This window comes from Trichosurus vulpecula, chromosome 9, assembly GCF_011100635.1.
Source record: "Trichosurus vulpecula isolate mTriVul1 chromosome 9, mTriVul1.pri, whole genome shotgun sequence".
Classification (NCBI taxonomy): Eukaryota; Metazoa; Chordata; class Mammalia; order Diprotodontia; family Phalangeridae; genus Trichosurus; species Trichosurus vulpecula.
Window position 1 is genome coordinate 140,452,700 of NC_050581.1, and position 22,001 is coordinate 140,474,700.

General features: G+C 39.8%; 1 protein-coding gene across 12 annotated transcripts in view; it reads left to right on the forward strand.

Annotated features, from left to right (window-relative positions):
* Positions 1–22,001, forward strand: part of WNK2 (WNK lysine deficient protein kinase 2) — a 226,545-nt gene that overhangs the window by 175,793 nt on the left and 28,751 nt on the right. For 10 of the 12 annotated variants that reach the window (XM_036737448.1, XM_036737451.1, XM_036737450.1 and 7 more), the window contains 10 exons: positions 583–750; positions 1,190–1,235; positions 6,462–6,581; positions 7,933–8,978; positions 9,516–9,585; positions 12,079–12,155; positions 12,259–12,950; positions 16,384–16,598; positions 18,271–18,468; positions 19,374–19,472. In XM_036737448.1, the coding sequence (XP_036593343.1) occupies positions 583–750; positions 1,190–1,235; positions 6,462–6,581; positions 7,933–8,978; positions 9,516–9,585; positions 12,079–12,155; positions 12,259–12,950; positions 16,384–16,598; positions 18,271–18,468; positions 19,374–19,472 (2,731 nt within the window). The remainder of the gene's footprint in view (positions 1–582; positions 751–1,189; positions 1,236–6,461; positions 6,582–7,932; positions 8,979–9,515; positions 9,586–12,078; positions 12,156–12,258; positions 12,951–16,383; positions 16,599–18,270; positions 18,469–19,373; positions 19,473–22,001) is intronic. The other 2 variants (XM_036737458.1, XM_036737454.1) reach the window with 1 other exon arrangement.

A 22,001-nucleotide genomic window follows, 5' to 3' on the forward strand; every position in this document is an offset into this window, starting at 1 on the left:
ATTCTCCCAGGCACACAGGCTAAAAAAATGTATAACCTTTTGCCCCCACACCCATGTAGGCACCCCAGTCTACTTACTCTGCCTTCTTAATGTATCTCAATCTTTTCACTATCTTTTTAACTCTATTTTACCATCTGAGTGTACATGTACATTATTTCTCTGCCCATAATCTCTGTTCATTCTAATCTACCAGTATTTTTCATAATGGTACCAGATTGAATTTCCTTTAAAAACTACCAAAGTGGTATAGTGAATATAAAGCTAGCCTTTGACCTTAGGCAAATTACTTAACCTCTCAGTGCCCCAAGTAAATCTCTAAGATTTTAAATTGAAAAACACTGGCAGATGGAGCCCATCTCCAGGAATTCTTTACGTTGCTGAAATCCCCATTCTGGTTTCAAAATACAAACACAATATAACAACAGTGTCCTAATTCATATCAAGGAATCACTGAATGTCTAGGTTAGAAGGGCTCATAGAGACCCAACACCACCAGGGTTCCCTTCTCCAACACTCCTCGCAGACTTTAATCAATCCTATTTTTTAAATGAAATTGTTCCTCTGAGCCCTTTGCGTTTACAGGTAGAGAATGAATTCATACTTCAGACTGAAAAGGAAACCTTCATTGAACAAATGAAAGATATCATTGATAAAGCAGAAGACATGCTCAGTGAGGATATGGAATGTGAGCAGAGCTCTGATCAAGGGATGAGCCCTCAGCATAATGCCTATGGAGAAGACACAGGAGAAGTGAGTTTCCCATGCCTGTGTTAGTGAATATTAAGTGTTTGTGGCAAATCTGTAGTGCGCATTAACAACTGTACTCATTATCTTCTATGGGGGTGTGGAAATACTTCTGGCCGATTACATACTGAGCTTCTTATAGAAATACTAGTAGCCATTATAGATAACAATCTAATGTGAAGTAGAAGGTTGGACTGCGTGAGCAATTTTTTAAATTATTTTTTTCAATTTAACTGCACTTAAGCTCCGAATGGATACGTGACTTAGATATAAAAGGTCATATCATAAACAAGAGAAGCAAAGAAGATATTGCCTTTTGGATCTCTGGCTAGATGAGCTCCTAAGGTTAAGTCAGTTAAGTTTGTAATTTATACCAGGATGTTTTTGAAAAAGGTTCATTTTCACATTAATCACATTAATTTCTAATCTGTTGTCCCTTAAAAAGGAGAATCGGCAATCTCAAGTGAATGCCCCTGTGTATCAACAAAATGGTAAGCATACCATCCTTGCTACTCTTAAAAAAATTTGTATGAAAATCCTATCCTCATGTCTCATGATGCGGAAGCTATTCTGGATTCTTGAAAGCCCTGACATGTGGAAGAACATTCTGTACTCTGCATTTTAGGCACAAGTCTGCCAGAAGCAATTTTTTTTTTATTAATTTAGATGAAAACAGTTCTAAATATTTCTTATTAGAGAAAAAGAACAAAGCTGGACAGAATTTCCCCATAGCCTTCAAAATCCATCTCACAAGCCACTTCTTTCTGTGCCACAATTTATAGTATTTCCCAGAAAAATGACAAAATTCCTCAGTTAGCTAGAAAATGGCTATAGGTCTCTGGTAAAAGTTTACATCATGTTTTGCTTAATCAAACAGATAAATAATATTCATTTTGGGTTTTCCTAAAACCATTCAATCCCTCTTTGACTATTCCCCTTTCCAGTAGGTCAAAGAGGGGATACTTCTATTAACAAGAATCATCAAATACTTCTTCCTTCTCTTAGTCCAGGAGTTCTTAACCTGGGGTTTGTGACCTTGTCTCTTTAATATTTTAATAATTATATGTCAGTATAGATATATATATGTATTTTGTATAAAATTCCTTCGTAATTTTATATATTTACAAACATTCTTCTGTATTTGATGCATTTAAAAACATTCTTCTTCTAAAACTGGGGTCTACAAGCTTTGACAGACTGTCAGAGGGGTCCACAGCACAAAGAAGTTTAAGAACCTTAGTCTTAGTCTGATTATTAAATTAATTATTTCAAGGAGGATGCCCTCCTGGGCTGATTATAAAGACGGGTCTTGGGGGGGGGGGTGGATTAAAAAATAGTTGGACCTTTGGTAGAAGGGAAAGGAATCAGAGGATTCAGTGGAACCTGGGTGTTGTTTCAGAAGTAATAGTTAAAGAAAGACTGATAAAAGTTTCTCTTTCCAATTAGTCCAAAGATTTCAGAGTTAGGAACTGAGAAAAATACTTAATCTTTGTAAAAGAGAGAGCAAGGGCAAATGCTGGCAGTTTCCTAACTAGTTGGGAAGCCTTCAAATATCTGCCCAGTAATAGACTATTTGTCTAAGGAAAGGCCAGCCTGGCCGAGTAGAAGTTAATCCCAGAAGTTTCAACCAACATTTGCTAACATTTTTTTTTAACCGCAACTTCCATCATGATGGACAAAAATACAAAATTCCTCAGGCTTGCATGACCTGTTTCTGCTTCCACAGTGACATGGGCAAAAGAAGGAGCAGAAGTATCACAAAACCCAGAGTTCTTAGGTGGTCTGCATCAGAAGTAGCAAACTCTCTGGTGGCCTGCAAAGCTCCCAACTCTGGCCCAAACCAGATTAAAATGTAATTGGGAAATGTTTAACAAAAAAGTAAAAATACAGTACAGTAAGTTAACATGGAGCCACCTGCAGGTACCTGTTTTTATTTGAGTTTGAGTTTGACATCAGCGGTCTACAACTATTGTATTTAAGTGAGAGGATTATTCTTAACATACAGTGTTTTCTTAGCAACAAACAAGTTGTTATACTTGAGAAAAGGAAGTGGAACCAAGAGACACAACAAAGTGGGGGTTAGTAGAAAGAATAGTTCCCATATTCTTTTTGGAGAGGGGAATAAAGGAGTTGGGAAGAGGTGTTTTCATCATACTTTCAATGACTCCTGAAAACATAATTCCTTGACATACTTGGTCATTTTACCTTAAAATGCTTATTAAACGCTTCAGCAAACGAACTAGGATGAAGATCATTGCAAGTTAGGTACTAACAGTTGCAGAGGAAGAAGAAAGAGAAAAACTTTAAAATATATATATTCAGCAGTTGCAGCAAATGCTAATTGTTCATCATATGCTTTGTCACTGAGGTTTAGAAAGTTAGAAAGTGTGACAGTTTTCAATCCAATAGGGGAAAGAAAATATGTAAATTGATAAGAAATGATGCAAAGTAGAATTTGATAAAGAGGTATCACTTTCAGCCAGTGAGTTGAGGGGAGGCTTTCTGGAGAAAGTAGTACCTGATCTGAACCTTGAAGGAAAAATTCTAAAGAGCAAAGAGAGATGGTATTTTAGATATGCAGGACAGCCCACAGTAATGCCTGGGGATGGAAAGGGGCAGGATAAGACTAGGGAGCAGTCACTAGCAGTCCAGTTTGATTGAAACATTGAATGTACAAATGAAGCCGTCCTTAAGTCATAAAGCTAAGTCCATCAAGTCTTAGAGATGTCTATGAGATATTTGTCTAGTAGTTATTTTAGTGTGAAGGTAGGAACATAGAGGAAGGGAAAGAGGATGGTAAAAACTCTTGAAAAATGTATCTAATGGGTAAGAAATATAAGGCTCTGCCTTTCAAAATGCTTGCACCTGGGCCTCATGAATCCGTCTTCAAAAAGATGATTGGCAGGTATTCAGTGTGACAGTTCTTAAGTTTTAGCATTTGCAGAAAAATATTTTAACTGACCAAAAATAATTTTAGACCTAGAAGTCATTTCAGAATCAGCTGTGTGGAGTTAACAGATTGTCAACTGGCTAAAGCAAAAGACAAAGTAAATACAAAATTAGAAACAAATGATGATTAGAAGCTAATGATTAGAAGATACCATGTGTGATTATAGTATCTGTTGTAATCTATTTAACCTGTTTAAACAATCTGTGGAACCTAGCATATGAGAAATGGGAAAAAGTAAAGTCAGTGTCTTAATCACCATTGCTGAAAGAAGTTCAACCTCCAAAAGCAATTTATGTTCTACCTGAAGGAAGCCAAAAAGCCCAGAAACCTCCACAGTCAGCACCTGTTTAACTTTGCCAAGTGGAAAATTACTAAGGTTAGAACATTTACAAAATATTACAGACGTAGATAGCTGGAGGCCATAAGCAATATTGACTCCTAAAACAGTGAAAAACACCTAAAAGAAAAACGAACCGGCAGAGATTTTGGTGTAAGGTGCAGCTAAGGTACATTGTCGAAGGAGTATTTATAGACAAAACCGGAAGGAGAACAAACAGATATGACATGGAACACATCTGCTATTATTACCTTTACGGTCATCTACTTTCCCAGGCAGCTCTATAAGACTGTAAGTTCCAATGCCACATGACATTGGTAGAGAAGATTTCCTATACCATTAAAATCACAGGTCCAATCAAAAAAGTGGATAAGGATTTCCATGGCAATGATAGTGGAACCCCACAACATTTGGACTCTATCATCTAAATAAATGTGAAGAAATGACAATGACTCTTAAAAGGAAGTCAGTAAGACTATCTGGACCTGATGAAACATATATAGAATAATCTATGCTGGAGGTGACACAAATTTTTGGCATTCAGGGATTGATTTTTCAAGATGAATCAGTGAGATGAAGATTCCCCCAAATTAGAAAAGATAAGCTAATGCTTTTACAGGGAAAAAAGTAGCCAAGAAAGCATCATTAACAACCAACCTACATACTTTCTTTTTCAGCTCTCAAATGTATGAAAATTTCTATAAATATATCATGGGTATTGTCGATGAAATACGAGAAAGGAACAACAGTCAGACTTTCAGATGATTTTGCTCAGTAGACCAATGCCTACAGTCCATTTGAGTTATAGATAATGTGAGACCCCATTGTATCTATCGTTGATTTTTTTTTTAAAGAACTGGATTCAAGAAAAAAAATGTAGCTGTGAAAGCTGTTCTCAAATAAGATTTCTCCTACATATGTACTAAACGTCTGTAAGACTATAGAATGACAGATGTGACAATGAATATAGACAGTGATCCACAGATGAGGTGGAGAATAGTAGGAGGACAATCAGTCATTCATTCAGCAAACTTTTATTAAGCACCAGATATGTGATTATAGCATCCTAAGGTTTTTACCATTATCATGGAAAATATCTTGCTCAGAATTCAAACAAGAATTTCTAATTGATGGTGAGGTTGTCTAAATATTCCTATTTGCAGATATCTATGTACTACTTGCTGCAGCAAAGCCTCATCATAAAATCCATCAAAATGAGGAAGCAATTGGTCTAGCCATTCACAATGAAAGAACAAAGTGTATGGAAAAAAATGTATTTTGTCTGGACTTTGAAATGTATCCATGCTATGGAGCCCACTCATGGAATTAGTCGTTGATGTCTTGAAGACGCATTATAGACAGATAATGAGCTAAATTCCAGCTAGACGTGGCTAGACTGGGTCATATTTGGGAAACTTCAGTGTTTTTAATGATGTCAAACTGCTGTGTTTTCAGTGAGGTCAAACTCCTCAGAAACCCATTTCCTTAATAGCAGTTCTTTTTCTGGTTTTAGAATATGGTTGAGAATCATGGAGTACTGCTGTCTTTGAGTCAAAGCTCCAGATGATCCCTGACAATAGCAAGATGACTGGCCAGTAGAAATAGCATGTTTCCAGTGAGACTTGTACATGATAAGTGTCATAAAAGACAGTGTTAAGGTCAGAGGTGAACAGAAATAATAGGCAGTCCTTAGTGAAAAGAAACAGAGGAAAGGCCACCGGCTATTGAGTGGGGATGGGTGGGTCTTTGGAAGGTTTATAGAAAAGACAGTGATAAGAAATGTGTAGGATAAAAAGGTATAGAGAGACTGCTTTTTAGCTTGGTGTTTCTATTAAGTGCCTGTTCTGATGCTAGAACAGACTGTTCAAAAGTATGGCAAGGGAATGTGATGGTTTTAAGCTCACAGATCCTTTCTGTCTGTTCCCTTTGCCCTTGAGTTCCATTACATTCTCAATTGAGATTCACCCAAAGCTGTTCACCCAGAATGGTCCTGCAGCCAAGACAGGCCTGAAGATATGGTCCAGAGATGCTTTATTACATCATTTAGAATCTGCAGCATGTCCATCAGAAAGGCCAAATTTAGCTTTTCCTATTTCTTTTCATATTGAAAATGAGGAAAATATCTAAGTGCCCCTATATGCTTCATGCATCTGTAAAGTCTCTTTCCTGTTTCTTTATTTGAGCTTGATATATAACTAGTCCCAATTCATATAGAAAAGCCCCTTGGGAAGACAGGGTGACTAGAAGATTAATACGTGTCTTGTGGAGTATCATTTCCTTTCCATGTTTTTCCTTGGAAAACTAATCAGTATGAAACACATCCTGTAAAGGATTTTTACATAGAAATAAGAGCAGGGAAGGACTTTTATTAACAGAAAGAATTTGTAATTCCTGTAGTATTGACTGACTTTCTTTTCCTTATACCCATAGTTCTACATACTGGAAAAAGGTGGTTCATTATATGTCCAGTAGCAGAAAACCCAACAGCAGAGGCCCCTGAATCTTCTCCCCCTCCTCTTTTGTGTCCCCAGCAGCCTGAAGGATATAAAGGTAGGGAAATAAGAAATTAGATATTTCTTACATTTCTAAACCCAGGGATTCTATTCGTGTGGCCAGAGAACTGCTTTTCCTCCTCTTTTCAGCTGAAGACATTGTAGAAAGGTTGTGCTATGATGAGATTTATTGGCTTCATTCCATTCTCCCTATTCTGTTCTGTGTCCTATAGGTTACTTCTCAGTTCTCTGTTTAATGGTACCCACAGAGAGTTGGGTGACCCTTTATCCTGAATGTTTTGAAGGAACCCTTCCTTTGGGTGTTAGGTTGGATCAAATGACCTTGGAAGTACCTTCTGAATATCAGAATTTCAAGTAAATTGTTCTTATTTCTGGGCATTTGGGGAGAAGGCTAATTATATAGCTTGATTCTTGCTCTTTCTATATTAGAGAGATCCCAGAAAAGCTGTATATAAAGCAAGAATTGTATATTAAGGCGTATTTGCTAAGTTGTTCCATCATAATATCAGATCTTTACCCTCAAGATAAGTACCTAACACATAATGAAAACTTTTCTTCAAAGTCCTAACTTTCCATCAAAGAAGTACCTTTATCATTGCAGAATCTCTGTGTTTTCTCATAGCCCTTGTTAGAAAAATTACTCTAAAGGACAGCCTGTTCCTATGAGTCCTTCAATTTTAGTTAAACTTACCTTACAGAACCCCTATATAATAGTATATAATCTTCTTTCTTCCTTTTTTTTTAACAGAAAATTACATTTACAATGTTCTGTACTTTTCAATGCATTTTCACATCTGTTAGCTCATTTTACAGTATCCTTGAAGCAAGTAGGATTGGTACAGTTAGGCCCATTGTAAAGATTGAGGTTCTATGATTGGCTCTGAAACCTCACATACCACTTCAGTGTAGGGCTGGGTCCATAATCCAGGTTTCATAGCTCCAGCTTTTTTGTATTTTGTTTGTTTTTAAATATCAGACTCTGATTTACATTTCAAAATAATAGAATGTAGGGTTGGGAAGGACCCTAGAAAGGACCCAGAACTTCAGCCCAAAGAAATTGTGACTGATGAAAGCTCATATAGATAGTAAGGGCAAAGCTAGAATTTGAACTTGGTCCTTGATTTCAAATCCAGTTCCCCTTAATCTCCTTTTTTTAAAAATCAGCTCATGGGCAGTTCTTCCTGTTTCTGTGAGATGTGAATGTTTAAATGTCCTAACTGCTTGAGGAGACACAAATAAGATAATGGATATAAAAGTGCAACAGTTTGGAAGTGTAAAGCACTACGAGGAACTTAAGGCACTGTTGGGTGGTTTAAAGATTGCAGTAAGTGAGTAATAGACCCAGAGCAAGATTGCCTGGTACGAAACGTTTTGATTTTCCGTTCCAGATACAGAGCCTTGTGAGGACCTGCTGTCGCGGACAGAACAACCAAGCATCTTAGTTGGTACACAGCTTCCCATTCAAGCTGGTCTCAGTGACACTCACAGCAGGACACCAACTCCTTTGGCACAGGCCACTGTACCTTTGGCTGTCTTGCCAAATGAGGCAGAAATAGTAGCTTCTGTGCTGCCAGAGCCAGCTCTGTGTGTCCTAGAGCCAGTTGTGAATGTGGGCCAGGTTGGGACTCCCGCCGAGCAGCCAATACCAGCTGGTCAGTATGAAGCTCCTGCCCTGAGCACCCCTTTAATGATGGAAACTCATGATATCCAACTTGTGAAGCCTGCCAGCCCACCTGCACAAAAAGTTGACCAAGACATTTGCGGCCCTACCTTGGAGGTCACATGTTGCACCGGGGGACGTCGAGAGTCTGTTCTTACTCTTTCCAGTTTGGCAACAGAGGCAGGGATCTCGGAACTTGTCCCAGAACCTCAGGCGATGCTTTCTGCAGTTCCTGGGCCTGAGACCAGCCAGCCAAGTGGGACTGCTCATCCTTTCCTCAGTCAAATGCTTCCTTCAGCTGTCATGTCAGAACCACTCAGTCTCAAAGCATCTCAGCTTCCAAGCCCACCACAAGTCTCTACTGCCATGCCCCATCAACCAAGCCTTCCCAGCCAGTCCCAGCCAGTGAGTGGCACTGGCCCTGGAACCAGTCTCCCTCAGCCACCATCCGCATTTGAATCTGATGGGGAAGGACCACCTCCTAGGGTTGGCTTTGTGGACAACACAATTAAGAGCCTAGATGAGAAGCTGCGTAATTTACTCTACCAGGAGTATGTTCCCACTTCTTCTGCCTCGGCAGGCACCCCTCTGGAGCAGTGCGACAGTGAATTTAAGCTGGAGCCATTGAGTGAAGACTTGCTTCCTGCTCTTACTTTGGCTTCCACCCTTGACTCCCACCAAGCTTCCAGTGGTACCGCTTCTGCTGCTGATGAAAAACTACCATCATTCATCCCTGCATCTATGTCCTCATACCATGCCGTGACTGGACAGGGGGTAAGTGAGAGAAGCCGTCTGTGGGATATGAGAGGGAAGCACAGGGCACAACTAGAAAGAATATGTTGTAAGAGAATTTCAAATAAAAGGCAGAGGAATCTAGAGAATTAAGTGGGGGTTGGTGGGGGGGGAGCCACCCACATGGCTGAGACCTGCCAGGAGAGAATTTCCTGGCACTCTATCACAGTCTAATGACTCCCCGCTCCCACTTAGGCCCTACTATCTCGCCTCCTTACTTTCTGTAACAAATAATTCCCTGTTTGAAGGAGCACAAGCTAGTCAATGTGTTCTTGAGTTAGAAGTGGGTTGTCAGATGTGTAAGTGAGCTGGAACTGAGCTGCTTGGTTCTGTCCAAATCACCTTCCTCCTGTTCTTGAGATCATCAAGTCATTAAACTGTTCTTCATAGGGGGAAAAGTAAGCAAGAGAGTCAAAGAACAGAAAGTACTCACTGACTTGTTTTTTCCCAACCAAAGATGTGATGGAAGGGCTATGGATGGTGTTATTTCTCTTTTGTTTTTTGTTTTTCCTGCTGAAGGTGGAAACATCAGAAATGATACAAATGGGAGTTGGACCATCCGAAGTAGACGGCTCACCAAAAAGAGCAGGTAACTGAAAATACCCTGATCTGATTAAGAAACTTTCAGAGATCGTAGGCTAATCTGCTTCATACTTCATCTTAACCCACTTTGGATGCCTGCTATAGTATATCCTCTTAATAGATTTTCCAACATGCAGTGACTGCAGTTATCCTGGGTTTATATAAACATTTTGAGTAAGATCTGTAATGAACCTTTTTAAAAATGTACTAGGGCATATACAAAATGAGCTCAAAATGTATATATAATCTGAATATTAAAAGTCACATTATAAAATGCTTGGAAGAGAACCCAATCACAATTGTGGCATGTGGGAGAATTCTTAACTGAACAAGGGACAGGGGCAATCACAAAAAAAAAAAAAAGCCTAAACAGGTGATTTTGATTACAGGAGATTGAAAAGCTTTTGTATGAAGAAATTCAGTGCAAGCAGATAAGGGAAGCTGCCTACCAGGAAGATTTGGCAGGACGCAGACCTTAACATTTTCATGAAAATCTCCTCTGTGCTAGCATAGACATGGATTCCCTTGATGGGAGTGGAAATAAACCATGGAGAACCTCTCTGGAAAAGAAACAGTATAAAAACCTTAACTAAACTTATCATCGTTTTAGACATTGCTGGCAGAGATCTAATGTCCCCATAATAGGGGATGGATGGCTATGTTGAAGCTAATTTTAGCCCTACCCCTACTTTAGGTGAGGGGATAGAATTAGTAACATACTAAAGGTAAAAGGTTTGCAAAAAATCTGGCTTTTTTTGAATAGAAGAAGGAAGTGCTATCAGGATGGAGGGAAGGGATTTTCTGGTAGCTAGACAGAAGCAGGACCAGATCAAAGGAGTCTTTTTAAATACTAAGGTATAGGATGACTTTGCCCCAAGCACTCCCCCCGGATTTTGTGGAGCTTTGCAGAGACTTTTTTTTGATATGGCGCACATCCCAGGTCTATCAAATTAGCCTAGTCTTTTAAGGCATGACAGTTCATTCTTCCTGGAGGGTTAGTAATGGTAAGAAATGCCTTAATTAATCAGGAGCATCAGGCTTGAATTTCTGTACAGGCAACTGGCTACTTGTTCTTGGACTATAACCAGCCTTCATTGTGAATTTGCATCCTGGCCTCTGAGTTAATCTTGGGTGTGTCATTGTACTGCTTAATTGTGCAGGAATACACTACCAGATGGGTAAGGCATACCATGTTAGTATATTTAGCACCAGTATTTCATGTAAACACCTGACTTGGCTTCATGTGTGCCTCCATTGATAATTGGCTTACAGTATAGTCCTATAATTAGAGATGTCCTTTGGACTGTTGATAAATGTTTTGGCCTGTAATATCAACAAGGGAACTCTTTCAATAACAGTTTGTATTTTTGTAGGGTTTTGAGTTTGGTATGTACTTTATCTAATTTGAACTTAATTACATACTAAGATAGGATATTCCCATTTTGTTAATGAGGAAACTTAGAAGTTAAGCCATCATACTTCAAGTCAGGAGATCCACAGCTAAAATTCAGTGTCCTAACTCTTACTCTTTCAGGCCTTCATGCTGTCTTATTAGAAACCAGATTTGATACCCAAGATATCTGGTCCCATCCTTTCTACTCAACTTGCTCCTCCCCTGTTCAGATCAGCTTCCTCACTGTCACCTTTAGAACATTTTTATCATTGTCATAGATTTCAAAATTTCTTTTGTTGTGGCTGTTCAGTCATTTTTCAGTCTGTCTCTTTGTGATCCCATTTGGGGTTTTCTTGACAAAGATATTGGAGTCGTTTGCCATTGCCTTCTCCAGCTCCAAATGTGTATGTGATGGCGAAAAGTGATCAAACAAAAAGTATCTACTGTGTCAGTCACTGTATTGGGTAGTAAGCGTACTAATACACAAGCCTCTGCCCTTTGAGAGCTTATATTGGGGGTGGGGGGCGGACAGGTTGGACAGAAAAGGGAAGAGCATGTTGGGAACCATACAGCACATTGAATTCAAAAGTAAGAGAAATAAATACGCAGTAATTTTGGAAGGGGGCAGGGGGAACAATTGAGGGAATCAGGAAAGACCTGAGCTAACACGTGAAGAAAGCTAGATCCAAAGAAATGGAACTCCACTCCAGGTGGGGGATGGAATGTCATGGATGGAGAAAAAGCATGGAGGCCACTTTGCCTGGAATGTGCCATGTGGAAGAGGAAATATAATGTGTAGTCAGCCTGAAAAGATAGGGGCTCTAAAGTGTTTTACAAAATTTAATAAAAATTCAAACTCCATCCTCATGGAAGTTGTATATTATTTTTTAGTTCAATAGAATGGAGCATGGGTTACTGGTTTTACGTAATGGTAATTGATTTGTTCTGGCTATATTAAGAGAAATCTTGTCTTTCTATCCAGCTGCTTTGTATCTTTCTATGTAGAGGTACTACTTAGCCCAAATGTTTCCAATTGGATGGTTGAGCTGTAGCCTAATTACTTTTCCCTTTGTTGTACATTCTAAGTAACTTTTTTTTTTTATTTAGTGGAGCCATCTCTCAGCGACTCGTTAAGTTCCCATGGTTGCTTAACATCTGTCTCAAGCACAACACAAAACCTTCAGGTAACAAAACTGTTTTGAGGCTCCTTGCCTTGTGTTGGTAGGGTTTGCTCAATTTTTTTAATTGAATCTCTTCATTTCTCTGTTTGTTTTTTCTCCTCCTAAGGACATCCCTCCTTCAGTTGTCACAAAACATCTGGAGACTTCAAAAAGGGATGATCAAATGGAGCCTGAAATCTTAGTTAAGCCCATGGAGACTTTGACGCAGACATTCACAACAGATGGAGGGCTAGGTAACCTACAGAGGCACAGTTCTCTTGATTCTGGTTCTCATCGAAAGCAGATAGAAAAGGATGACATTGGCACACCGGCCAAAACTATTGGCAGATTTTCCGTTGTCAGCACACAAGATGAATTAACTCTGGCATCACCCCAGTGCTTAAGGTACTCGGCACCTCCTGACGTCTACTTGGATGAGCTTCCTTCCAGCCCCGATTTGAAGATCGCTGTCCGGCGTGTACAGACAGCATCTTCAATTGAAGTTGGAGCTGGTGAGCCCATTTCTAGTGATTCAGGGGATGAATGCCTGAGACGAAAGCCCTCCATCCAGAAGCAATCCTCTCTGCCCAGTAGCAGCACAGCCAGTGATTTCATGAAGAAAGCAGCTGCAGCCTTTTTGCACCGATCAGGAAAGACTGGGTCTCTGGGCTCTGATTCTCCTAGTAAAAGTCAAGGGATGAAAATCCCGACCATCAGCGTGACCTCTTTCCACTCCCAGTCCTCCTACGTGAGCAGTGACAATGACTCCGAATTTGAAGACGCTGACATTAAAAAGGAGCTGCAAAGTCTAAGAGAGAAGTAGGTGTCAGAGTCTATTGTTAAGGCCATATGTGTGTTGTAATAGGGCATTGTCTCCATGGGGGTTGCATAGGAAGATCATCGCAGTGTGGATCAAAGCCCAAGCCAGTTACATTCTTTATTATGTCTAGGTGACAATCCTTTGGAAGTGAAAAATGTCAGAAAAATATGTGGAGAAATATCCATCTGTCACATACACATGTGCGTAGAATACCTCTAAACTAAGTGCCCCACCTTACACTGAGCTCCTTAGGCTATATTGCATGTATAGGGTTTAGACAGGTGAAGGAGAAATGGGAAGCCGTTTTGGGTAGAATACCAACACTAGCAAGAGTGGGGATAAGTGTGATGCGTCAGAAAGCAGTGAATGGGTCTGGCCGGAATGGAGGGCATAGGTTGGAGAAGTGGAAGATAAGATTGTATAGACAGAGTAGGGGAAAAAATATGGATATCATTAAAAAGGAACTAACATAATTTATTGCAGTAGAAAGCCATTTTAATTTGCTGAGCAAGGAACCCACCTGATTAAAAAAAAAGGTGTTATATACCGACTAGTCTGGTAGATGCAGGATAAAATGGGTTAGACATCTGTTAGTCAGAAATACACCTACAGAGGGCTATTAAAGTAATCCAGGTTTAGAGGCTTGTGGTAGGAATCAGTAAGTCAGGGAGACTTTTGAAGGAAGAGATAATGTCTTAATGACAGTTCAGATACAGAGAATTGAAGAAAGGGGCAGAATAAAAGAATGTAACGAGAGAGGCAAGAAGGATGCTTGTGTCCCTGACAGAAATGGAGTAGTTCAGAAAGGAAACTCGTTTTAAGAGCAGTTTGGGTCATGAGTTTGGGGGTGCTAGTGGGACATTCCTGGTAGAGAAGTCATTCTGACAATTAGAAACAGGAGACTGCAAAGTAAGTGAGAGGCTAGGGTTTGAGATAGAGATTTGTAAGTTATTTTCTTAGAGGTGATAGGAAGTAGACAGCATGGTGGTAGATGTATTCACACAAAAAAAAAAAAGAAGAAAATTTCCAGAGAAGAATAGATAACAAATGACAAAGCTTTGGGGAATTCCAGTTTTCAAATTATTATGCTACCTTAAAATATGCTTCACACTAGGACTCTTTTGAATATAACCAAAGTTCGTCTTTTATTAAACAGTCCATAGGAAGACTATACCTATGTAAATAAGATCCATCATCTTTGCAATATTTGCACTCATATGAGAAGACATTCATTGTAAAATAGAAGCTTTATTGTACGTTGATTCCCAAGCTTGGTGGGAAATCCCTCTAAATGATGGTTTGTTTGTTTTTTAAAGGAGGAAAGATTTACAAGAATTTGTTACAGAAGATGTGGGTTTTTAAATTACCTTGGGTTTGCGAGCATAAATCTTATTTCTCATTTTCAGCTAAGGAAAAAAATAACAATTTCTTTAAGATGGGTACAATAAGTGTTATTTTAAAACTTAGAAGCTCCACTTTCTCTCTGCTGTATCCATGGAAGACTTATGGGGGAGGGCAGAGGTAGTTGTAGCAAGCCCCAAAGATCCACACGCAGGAAAAGAGGATAGCACCATTCTCTATGGACACTGAATCACCCTTCATGATATGCACAACAATTGGTATTGTGGCCAGGATTGGGGCCAAGACTTACATTTTCACACTGGAGACCACACTGGCAGTCAGATGACAAGTATTCTGTGTTTATAACCAAATTGGCATTTTGTTTTAAGCAGTAAATTAAAGATGTTAGCCCTGGAGCTCGTTTGGCCCTTCATTTACACGATTCTCTTTCTCAGAATTGATTATAGAATAGTTGGCCCAAGATCCTTGATCTTTGATCTGCAGTCATGTCAAGATGTGGTATAACACAAAACCCATCTGTTTTTAGCATGATACTTTCCTGCCTTTATTGTCTATAAAACTTCTATAAATCCTGGAAAGAAGTGGACAGGGTAGGAATCTGGACATCAGCAGCTTAGTAGGCAGGAACACAGAGTCTGGCAGCCTGCAAAATAACGCCAAGTCATCTCCTTCCCCTTGTTGGTGTTGACTGGGATGACAGTAACCTGACATCCATCAACTACAATTTAGGACCTAGTTCCCATTTTTAAGATTAATTTCTGCAATATTTTAAGTTTTCAAAATGCTTGTATTCACATCTCTTGCCTCATAGTCTATGAAATTCATACAAACAGTAAAGCAGGTGTTTGATACGTAGTGTAGATAAACTGAAATAAATGGCATCTCACTTCTTAGTACCTGCTTTTTTTTTTATCAGATTATGAACTTGATTTATTTTTCCGGATTGTCTTACTATGTAAATTCGAACTCACCTCTTCTCTTTTTCATTTAGGTAAATTTATTTAACCATATCCAGAGAGGTATAGGAATAAGAAAGGCTCTATGACTTGGGGGTGAGGACTGGGGAGGCAGGCCAAATCCCTCTACTTAAATAGGCTCATGGTTTTGGAGAGGTAGTACAACTGCCCGAGGGACATAAAGTCTTAAGTGACTTGCATAGAGACTCCCAGCTAATAAGTGATGGTTAGCATGTGAACTCAGGTCTTTATAACTCCATCTCCACAATGCTGCCTCTCATATGTTTGTTTATCTCTGTTTTCAAGAAGATTGAAATAACCCATTTCACTCTGCATCAAATAACTAGTAGATTTGAATGTATTGAGCCAGCATCCTGCAGTATGAATCCCATTTATTATAATTCCAAACTGAACAAAATGAGTTACTTTTAAAAAAATGTAATCCAAAGTGGCAGCAGCTAGATGGCCCGGTGGATAGAGTGCTGGGCCTGAAGTCAAGAAGACTCCTCTGGCCTCAGACATTTACTAGCTGTGTGACCTGGGCAAGTCACTTAATCCTGTTTGCCTCAATTCCTCATCTATAAAATGAGCTGGAGAAAGAAATGTCAAACCACTCCAGTATCTTTGGCAAGAAAACCCCAAATGGGGTCATGAAGAGTCAGACACAACTGAAACAACCGAATAACAGCAAACCACAGATCCAAATTGGCACTTTTACAGTGCATTAAATGTGTTAAATTATTGGCATGAGTTCCTGCGATGATGCGTTTCTGATTTGCTAGTTGCAACAAAAAATGAAGATCAATTCTTAATGAAAAAAACCACCTTAAGAATTCTCTTATTTGACGGTAGTTGCTACCAGGTTTTAAATGTAGCTAAAGCTTGCTTTCAAGCATAGTTTATTAATTTTAGGTAAATATACTTGAAAGATGTAAAATATGTAATAACGATGTGGGGGGGGGGGAAGCCAGGTACTTGGAGGAGACCTGGCACCTTTTTTTTTTTTTTTTAACAAAATTGCTGTATTCTCAAGATGCTCAGGGTTAGACAAGAAAACTTAATCTTTCCTTCTTCCTCTTTTCCCCCTTCTCTTCTCCCTTGTTTCTCACATCAGACACCTGAAAGAGATCTCGGAACTACAAACTCAGCAGAAGAATGAAATAGAAGCTTTGTACCTGCGCTTGGGGAAACCCTTACCTCCCAATGTGGGGTTCTTTCACACCGCTCCCCCCACTGGGCGGAGAAGAAGGACAAGCAAAAATAAATTAAAAGCTGGGAAGCTGTTAAATCCTCTGGTGCAGCAGTTAAAGAGTGTGGCATCTAATACAAGTAGGCAAACAGTTCACTTCATGGAGAACTTGAGAGATTAACAGTGTTCTGGCGGGCATTTGTGATAGGGGAGAGAAGAGTGTGGTGTATCCTTAGCTTACACCTCCCTCCCTATCCTCTGGCTACGAACTAGGCCAAGGATATTCATTCTCCTTTGTGTCTCTGTGACAGAGAGTGGAAATTTTTGTTTAAGGTTACTGTTTCCTAGCAGGCCTTTTAACTGTTTTGTTTGGTTTTGTTTCCTTTTCATTAAAGAAGTTGCAGAGTGTAGGAGTAGGTTAGGAATGAGTAGAGGGGAGACCCAGATTCCCTTGGACCACTGAAACAGTCCCAGATTACAAATAGACATGTTTCTCTTTGTTGCAAAAATTCTGGCCCAAATTAGGCATGAAGGGTGGGTGGGCTTATTGAAGTGAGAAAGGACCACAATTGATTTTCTGAGCCTGGATCCAGTGGGGAGGAAAGTAGGGGTTGCTGTTTCCCTATAATTGCTCTGGATGAACCCTTGAATTAATTAGTAAGGATTTAAGCACCTACTAAGTGCCAGGCAACATACTAGGTGCTGGGGATATAAATACAAAAAATGGATAATTCCTTCTTAAAGGGAGGGTTTTTTTTTAATTTTAATGATTTGATGATGTGATGTTAAGAAGACTGATGCTTATCATGAGACTTCAATATCCCACTGTGAGTCCTGATGTTCTTAAGTTTTACCTGTGATTGGAGTTTAGTTTCCTCTGATCAATTTTTATTTAACGTGATTAGCAGCTGAAATGTTTTCACCATGAGTCACGTGAACTGAATTTGGTGTTTTTGCTTTGCTTTTACTTTTTCTTGTCTAACAATAATGCTTCAATATATAGGTGAAATTGAATTAGGAAAGAAAGAAAAGGGAAGAAAAAGAAATTATTTGGAGTTGTTTTGACAGGGGTGGGGGGGAGAGGGGAGAGGGAAAAGGGGGGGGGGGAGAGAGAGAGAGACAGACAGACAGACAGACAGACAGTTTGGAGTTACAATAAGGGTTTGGCCCTAAGGGGGACAGTGTGAGAAGATTTCTCCTGCTACTGCTGACCAGTCTGTAATTAGGATTGCATTCAATAGCAGGGAGTTTTCAGGCAGCTGTATGGTCTGTGTGGGGAATGTGGCAAATGTAAATCCAAGAAGATTTCAAAGCACCCGGAAGGAAAGCTGTTTTTACTCTAATATTCCTTATGTCTTTATTATACATTTCCCCTCTGAATGGATTCATTTGCATTTCAAATTGTGGTCCATCTAACAAAAGGCTAATTATAGTGATAAGCAATCTGTTTGTGCTTAGACTTCCATCTCTAGAAGTACTGAGATTTCCTAGCCTAATTGTTAATGGCAGCTAAATTAATACTGCGTTTTTAGATAAAGAATTTTTTCCCCCACTTTCTCCTCCTAACATTCCCACATGGCAGGTGGTATGGTGGGTATATATCTCCTTTATAATAAATGCAGAACCTCAGGCACAGAGGGGTTGAGGGTCTCTCCTAGGATCACACAGGTAAGACCCCCCACCCCTTTGTTGAGGAGGTTGCAGAACCTGGGATGAGGACCCTCAGGTGAGGCCGGCACATGGTCTTCTAGCACCAAGTGTCTGCTCCCGGCTCTCTCATAGCGCCTTTTGCAACTTTCTTCCCCGCCATAGGTAACTTGTCAGACTGCAGAGGTTCTCCCTCTAAAGACACCGCTAAAGCGCGGCCTGGTTCCACCACAGTCACTTCCTCAGCTTCAGGCACGTTCGGAAAGACAGTACAGACACAGCAGCCCTGCTCTGTCAAAGCCTCCCTGTCTTCTGACATCTGCTCCGGGTTAGCCAGTGAAGGAGGTGGAGCACAAGGCCAAGGTGATTTGCGGTTTGACACTTTTCCAGCATGTACTAGGAAAGTAGGGCATCAGTGGTGTTGCTGGGCAGTCTCCTGCTAACCCAGAGGAGAAGATGAGTGACCTTCTCTATCCGTTGGCTTCTCCCTCCCCTCTAAAACTCAGGCTTTGCATTAAGCTGACAGAGGAGCTAAATTAGCATAGAATCCTTATTTTGGGGGTGGTTTTGGTTGGCGTTTATAAGTGGTCTGGCGGGATACTGGCTTCCTATCGAGTTGGCTTGGCTGAGACCACAGAGGTTTAACTGAGGGAAGTCAAATGTGCTACTCTCCATTCTGTGTTCCTTCCTCTGGTTCCGGATCATTTTACTTACAAGCACCCCCACAGTGGAGCCGAGAACTCCCATGAGTGAGTGATGCTCAACTCCCAAGTCCTCCTGCAGTAGAAATAGTCAGGAAGGAGGGCTGTGGATTAGGGCACAAGTCTTCAATGCTGGGTGGGTTAACTTCTTATCTGATACTGAAATGGGGATTTTTTTTTTTTTGAATCACTGTAGTTGCTTTAACAGTGGCCGTATCATAATCCTGAAGGGGGCTAACCTTTAGCAGTACCCAGCTCTTTAGATTCCCGGCTCTCTTATCTCACCATATATATTGGAAACTCTCACGGCAATTACTGTTGAAGTGCCAAAGCTAATGCTGCCCCTCTCTGGCCTAATCTCTGAGAGTTATGTCTTCTCTTCTGTTCCTGTTACATCCTTTTTGCATATATGGTTGATTAACTTACTCCTCCTTGGCTAGGCTAAAATGGAGCTGTGGATGATTAACTAACAAGAGCTGATTTGACTGATGGTATAAGACATCGAATCACAGCTATTTGTACTTTATAAGTGTCTCTTTGTTTTCTTCCCTTTATATTCATTTGCAGGCTGGACGGTTTACCACCAAACGTCTGAGAGAGTGACCTATAAATCTAGTAGCAAACCTCGTACCAGATTCCTCAGTGGACCTGTGTCTTTGTCCATCTGTTTGTATTGGTTCTTTTTGTATTTTATCACTCCCCATCTCTTTCTTTTCCCTTTCCCCTTTTCTGAGCTCATCAGTATCTTGGATATGTTTGGCAGGATGCCTTCTTTCCCCACCCTTGCCCTCACTCCCACCCTTCCCATTGAAATCATCTTTTTTAGTTAACACACACACACACACATACACACACACACACCCACACACGTTTCCCCCCTTTTTCTTTTCTTTCCTTTTTTAAAAACAATCATCATCAACCACTCATTACTTTTTGTTTCTCACAGAAAGCTTTTGCGCACCACTTTTGGCTCATGCCCGGGTACCAAAAGCATGTGTGGAAGATCTCATCCCTAACTCCTAGCCTTGTGGTAAACTGTTGTATCTCAGACATACCAAGGCTCTCTGTATTTTGTGGATTTTTTTTTATGTCAGAAATAATTTTTTCAGTTGCAATGTGGCAAATATTCATGTCTGCTGTCCCCAGTTCCAGCGACAACAAAAAGAAAAACCCAACCTTCTGTAGACGCATGGTCTCTTTCACACATGTTTGGACTATGAAGACATGCATGTAGCAAGCTGATTCAATTCTAGAAGGTCACTGAAGGGTATAACTTCTGTAAAAGGGCTGTATTAAAACAACATACAGTACTGTTTATATCTACTGTTTTCCCCTGCTCCCTGCATGTGGAAATGCTGTTAGAACGGTGCTCCAGCTAGTACTTCCCAATTCATTCTCCTAGGTAGTCTTTTTCTACCTAGATCTTAAGTACCCTTATTTCCCAGCCACCCCTTTTCCTCTTTTTTTCCTTTTCCCTTCTCTTCCCTCTCCCCCAAAATTAAAATTTTCAATTGAATGATATGGCTATTCCTCCAAAGGGAACACATTCCTCCTCCTTCCTCCTCTTCTCAGATCATCTAGCTGGAGCACTTAACATGTTTTATTTTCTTATATAACCTCATGTGACCTCAGAGATGAAGTCAAATAGCAGTTCATCAAAGTTCTACAAAATAAAAATCCTGTTCAGATTTTCTTCAGATATTTGGAAATGTATTCTCAGTATTCAATAACTTCCATTCCAAATAACTGTGCACCTGTTTTAATCATTCGACAATGTGCAGTTTATTTTTAGCTTCAAGAACAATTGGCCATTGAATCCAAAGTCACTGGGTTTGGGCTTTTTAAAAAAGGAAAAATAAGCTTTTTTATTGGGCATTTATGCTGGTTGGGGGCATGTGAATTTTTACTTGTACAATAAAGATATATTGTACTGGTCAGGTACAAGAGGCCACTTGCACATGATACTTAGCTAATGTTCTCAAACAGAAATTCTACTAGAGCAAAGTGTCCATTCCCATCAACGCCAGATTTCCCTCCCCCATTGGAGTTTCTGCATTGTTCATCATTATCGAGGTGAGACAGATCAAAGGCACAAGGACCACTCAGATATGCTCCAGCTCTTTTCTAAATAAACATCTCTTAAAAGAACTTTCAAAACTCCCAGCTTCATTCCAGTTCAGTGACTACTGCTCCCTAACTCAGGATGTGGATGAACTTTGGATAGAGTTTTGTCTGGAATAGCCATATATTTTCTTTCATTTGAGTTTTACAGGTTGTAGAAAGGAGATAAAGGGAGCGTGCTAGTGATTATAGGAATTTTTTAATGAGAGGAACCTTTCTTTATCTCTCCCTCCCTCTATCCCCAACAAAAACAGCCTTTTGCCGTCCTGGGCCAGTGTTTTACTCTTAATTTTGCAATAGGCCTCAGAAGGAAAATTGAATTCCAAAAAAGGGGTAGTATCAACCGATTGTTGACATCATATTTTGGGGACATTGCATTTGAAAATGTAAAATATCTCAGATTTGCTATCCTTACCATTATTTCAAATAGGTGGGAGATATGAGCTAAGAGCAATTTGTGATATGTCGGACATTTCAGGTTTGAGGAAATGAAAGACTCCTTATTCCCCATAGGTCACTTGTGACCTATGCCTCTTGATTCCTTTTTTTTTTTTAAGCTGGAACTAGTAAACCATTAAGTTAGGAGCAACATCTAAAAAGAGAGGCAAAAGTTTTAGTGGAATTGATTATTTGTTTTCTCTATTTTTCCTTTACCCTTTCTTTAATCTCACAAAGGGGGCTAATTGGATAAGAAATCAGGCACGGGGAGAGAGGGAGAAGAAAAAAAAAACAGAGGTATAGATAATTTGCCAATTAGGGTAATAAATGGTGACCCTGGTGATGAGATTTGTAATGTTCAAGTGAGAATGTGATACTCACTAACTTGAGAGTCTGCTAGTTAGTTTTTGCTTTTTCTCATGTTCCTGACTAAATTCAGAATATAGTGTATTATATTTGTCGTGCTTTGGGTTTAAGGTAATCGCTACACTTAACCGAGTATTTGAGGCAGCTAGGTGGCGAAGTGGATCAAGAGCATCAAGAGGATCTGAATTCAAATGTTACCTTAGCCATTTACTAAGTATATGACATAGGGCAAGTCATTTAACTTCTGCATCCCTGATTTCCTCATGGGGT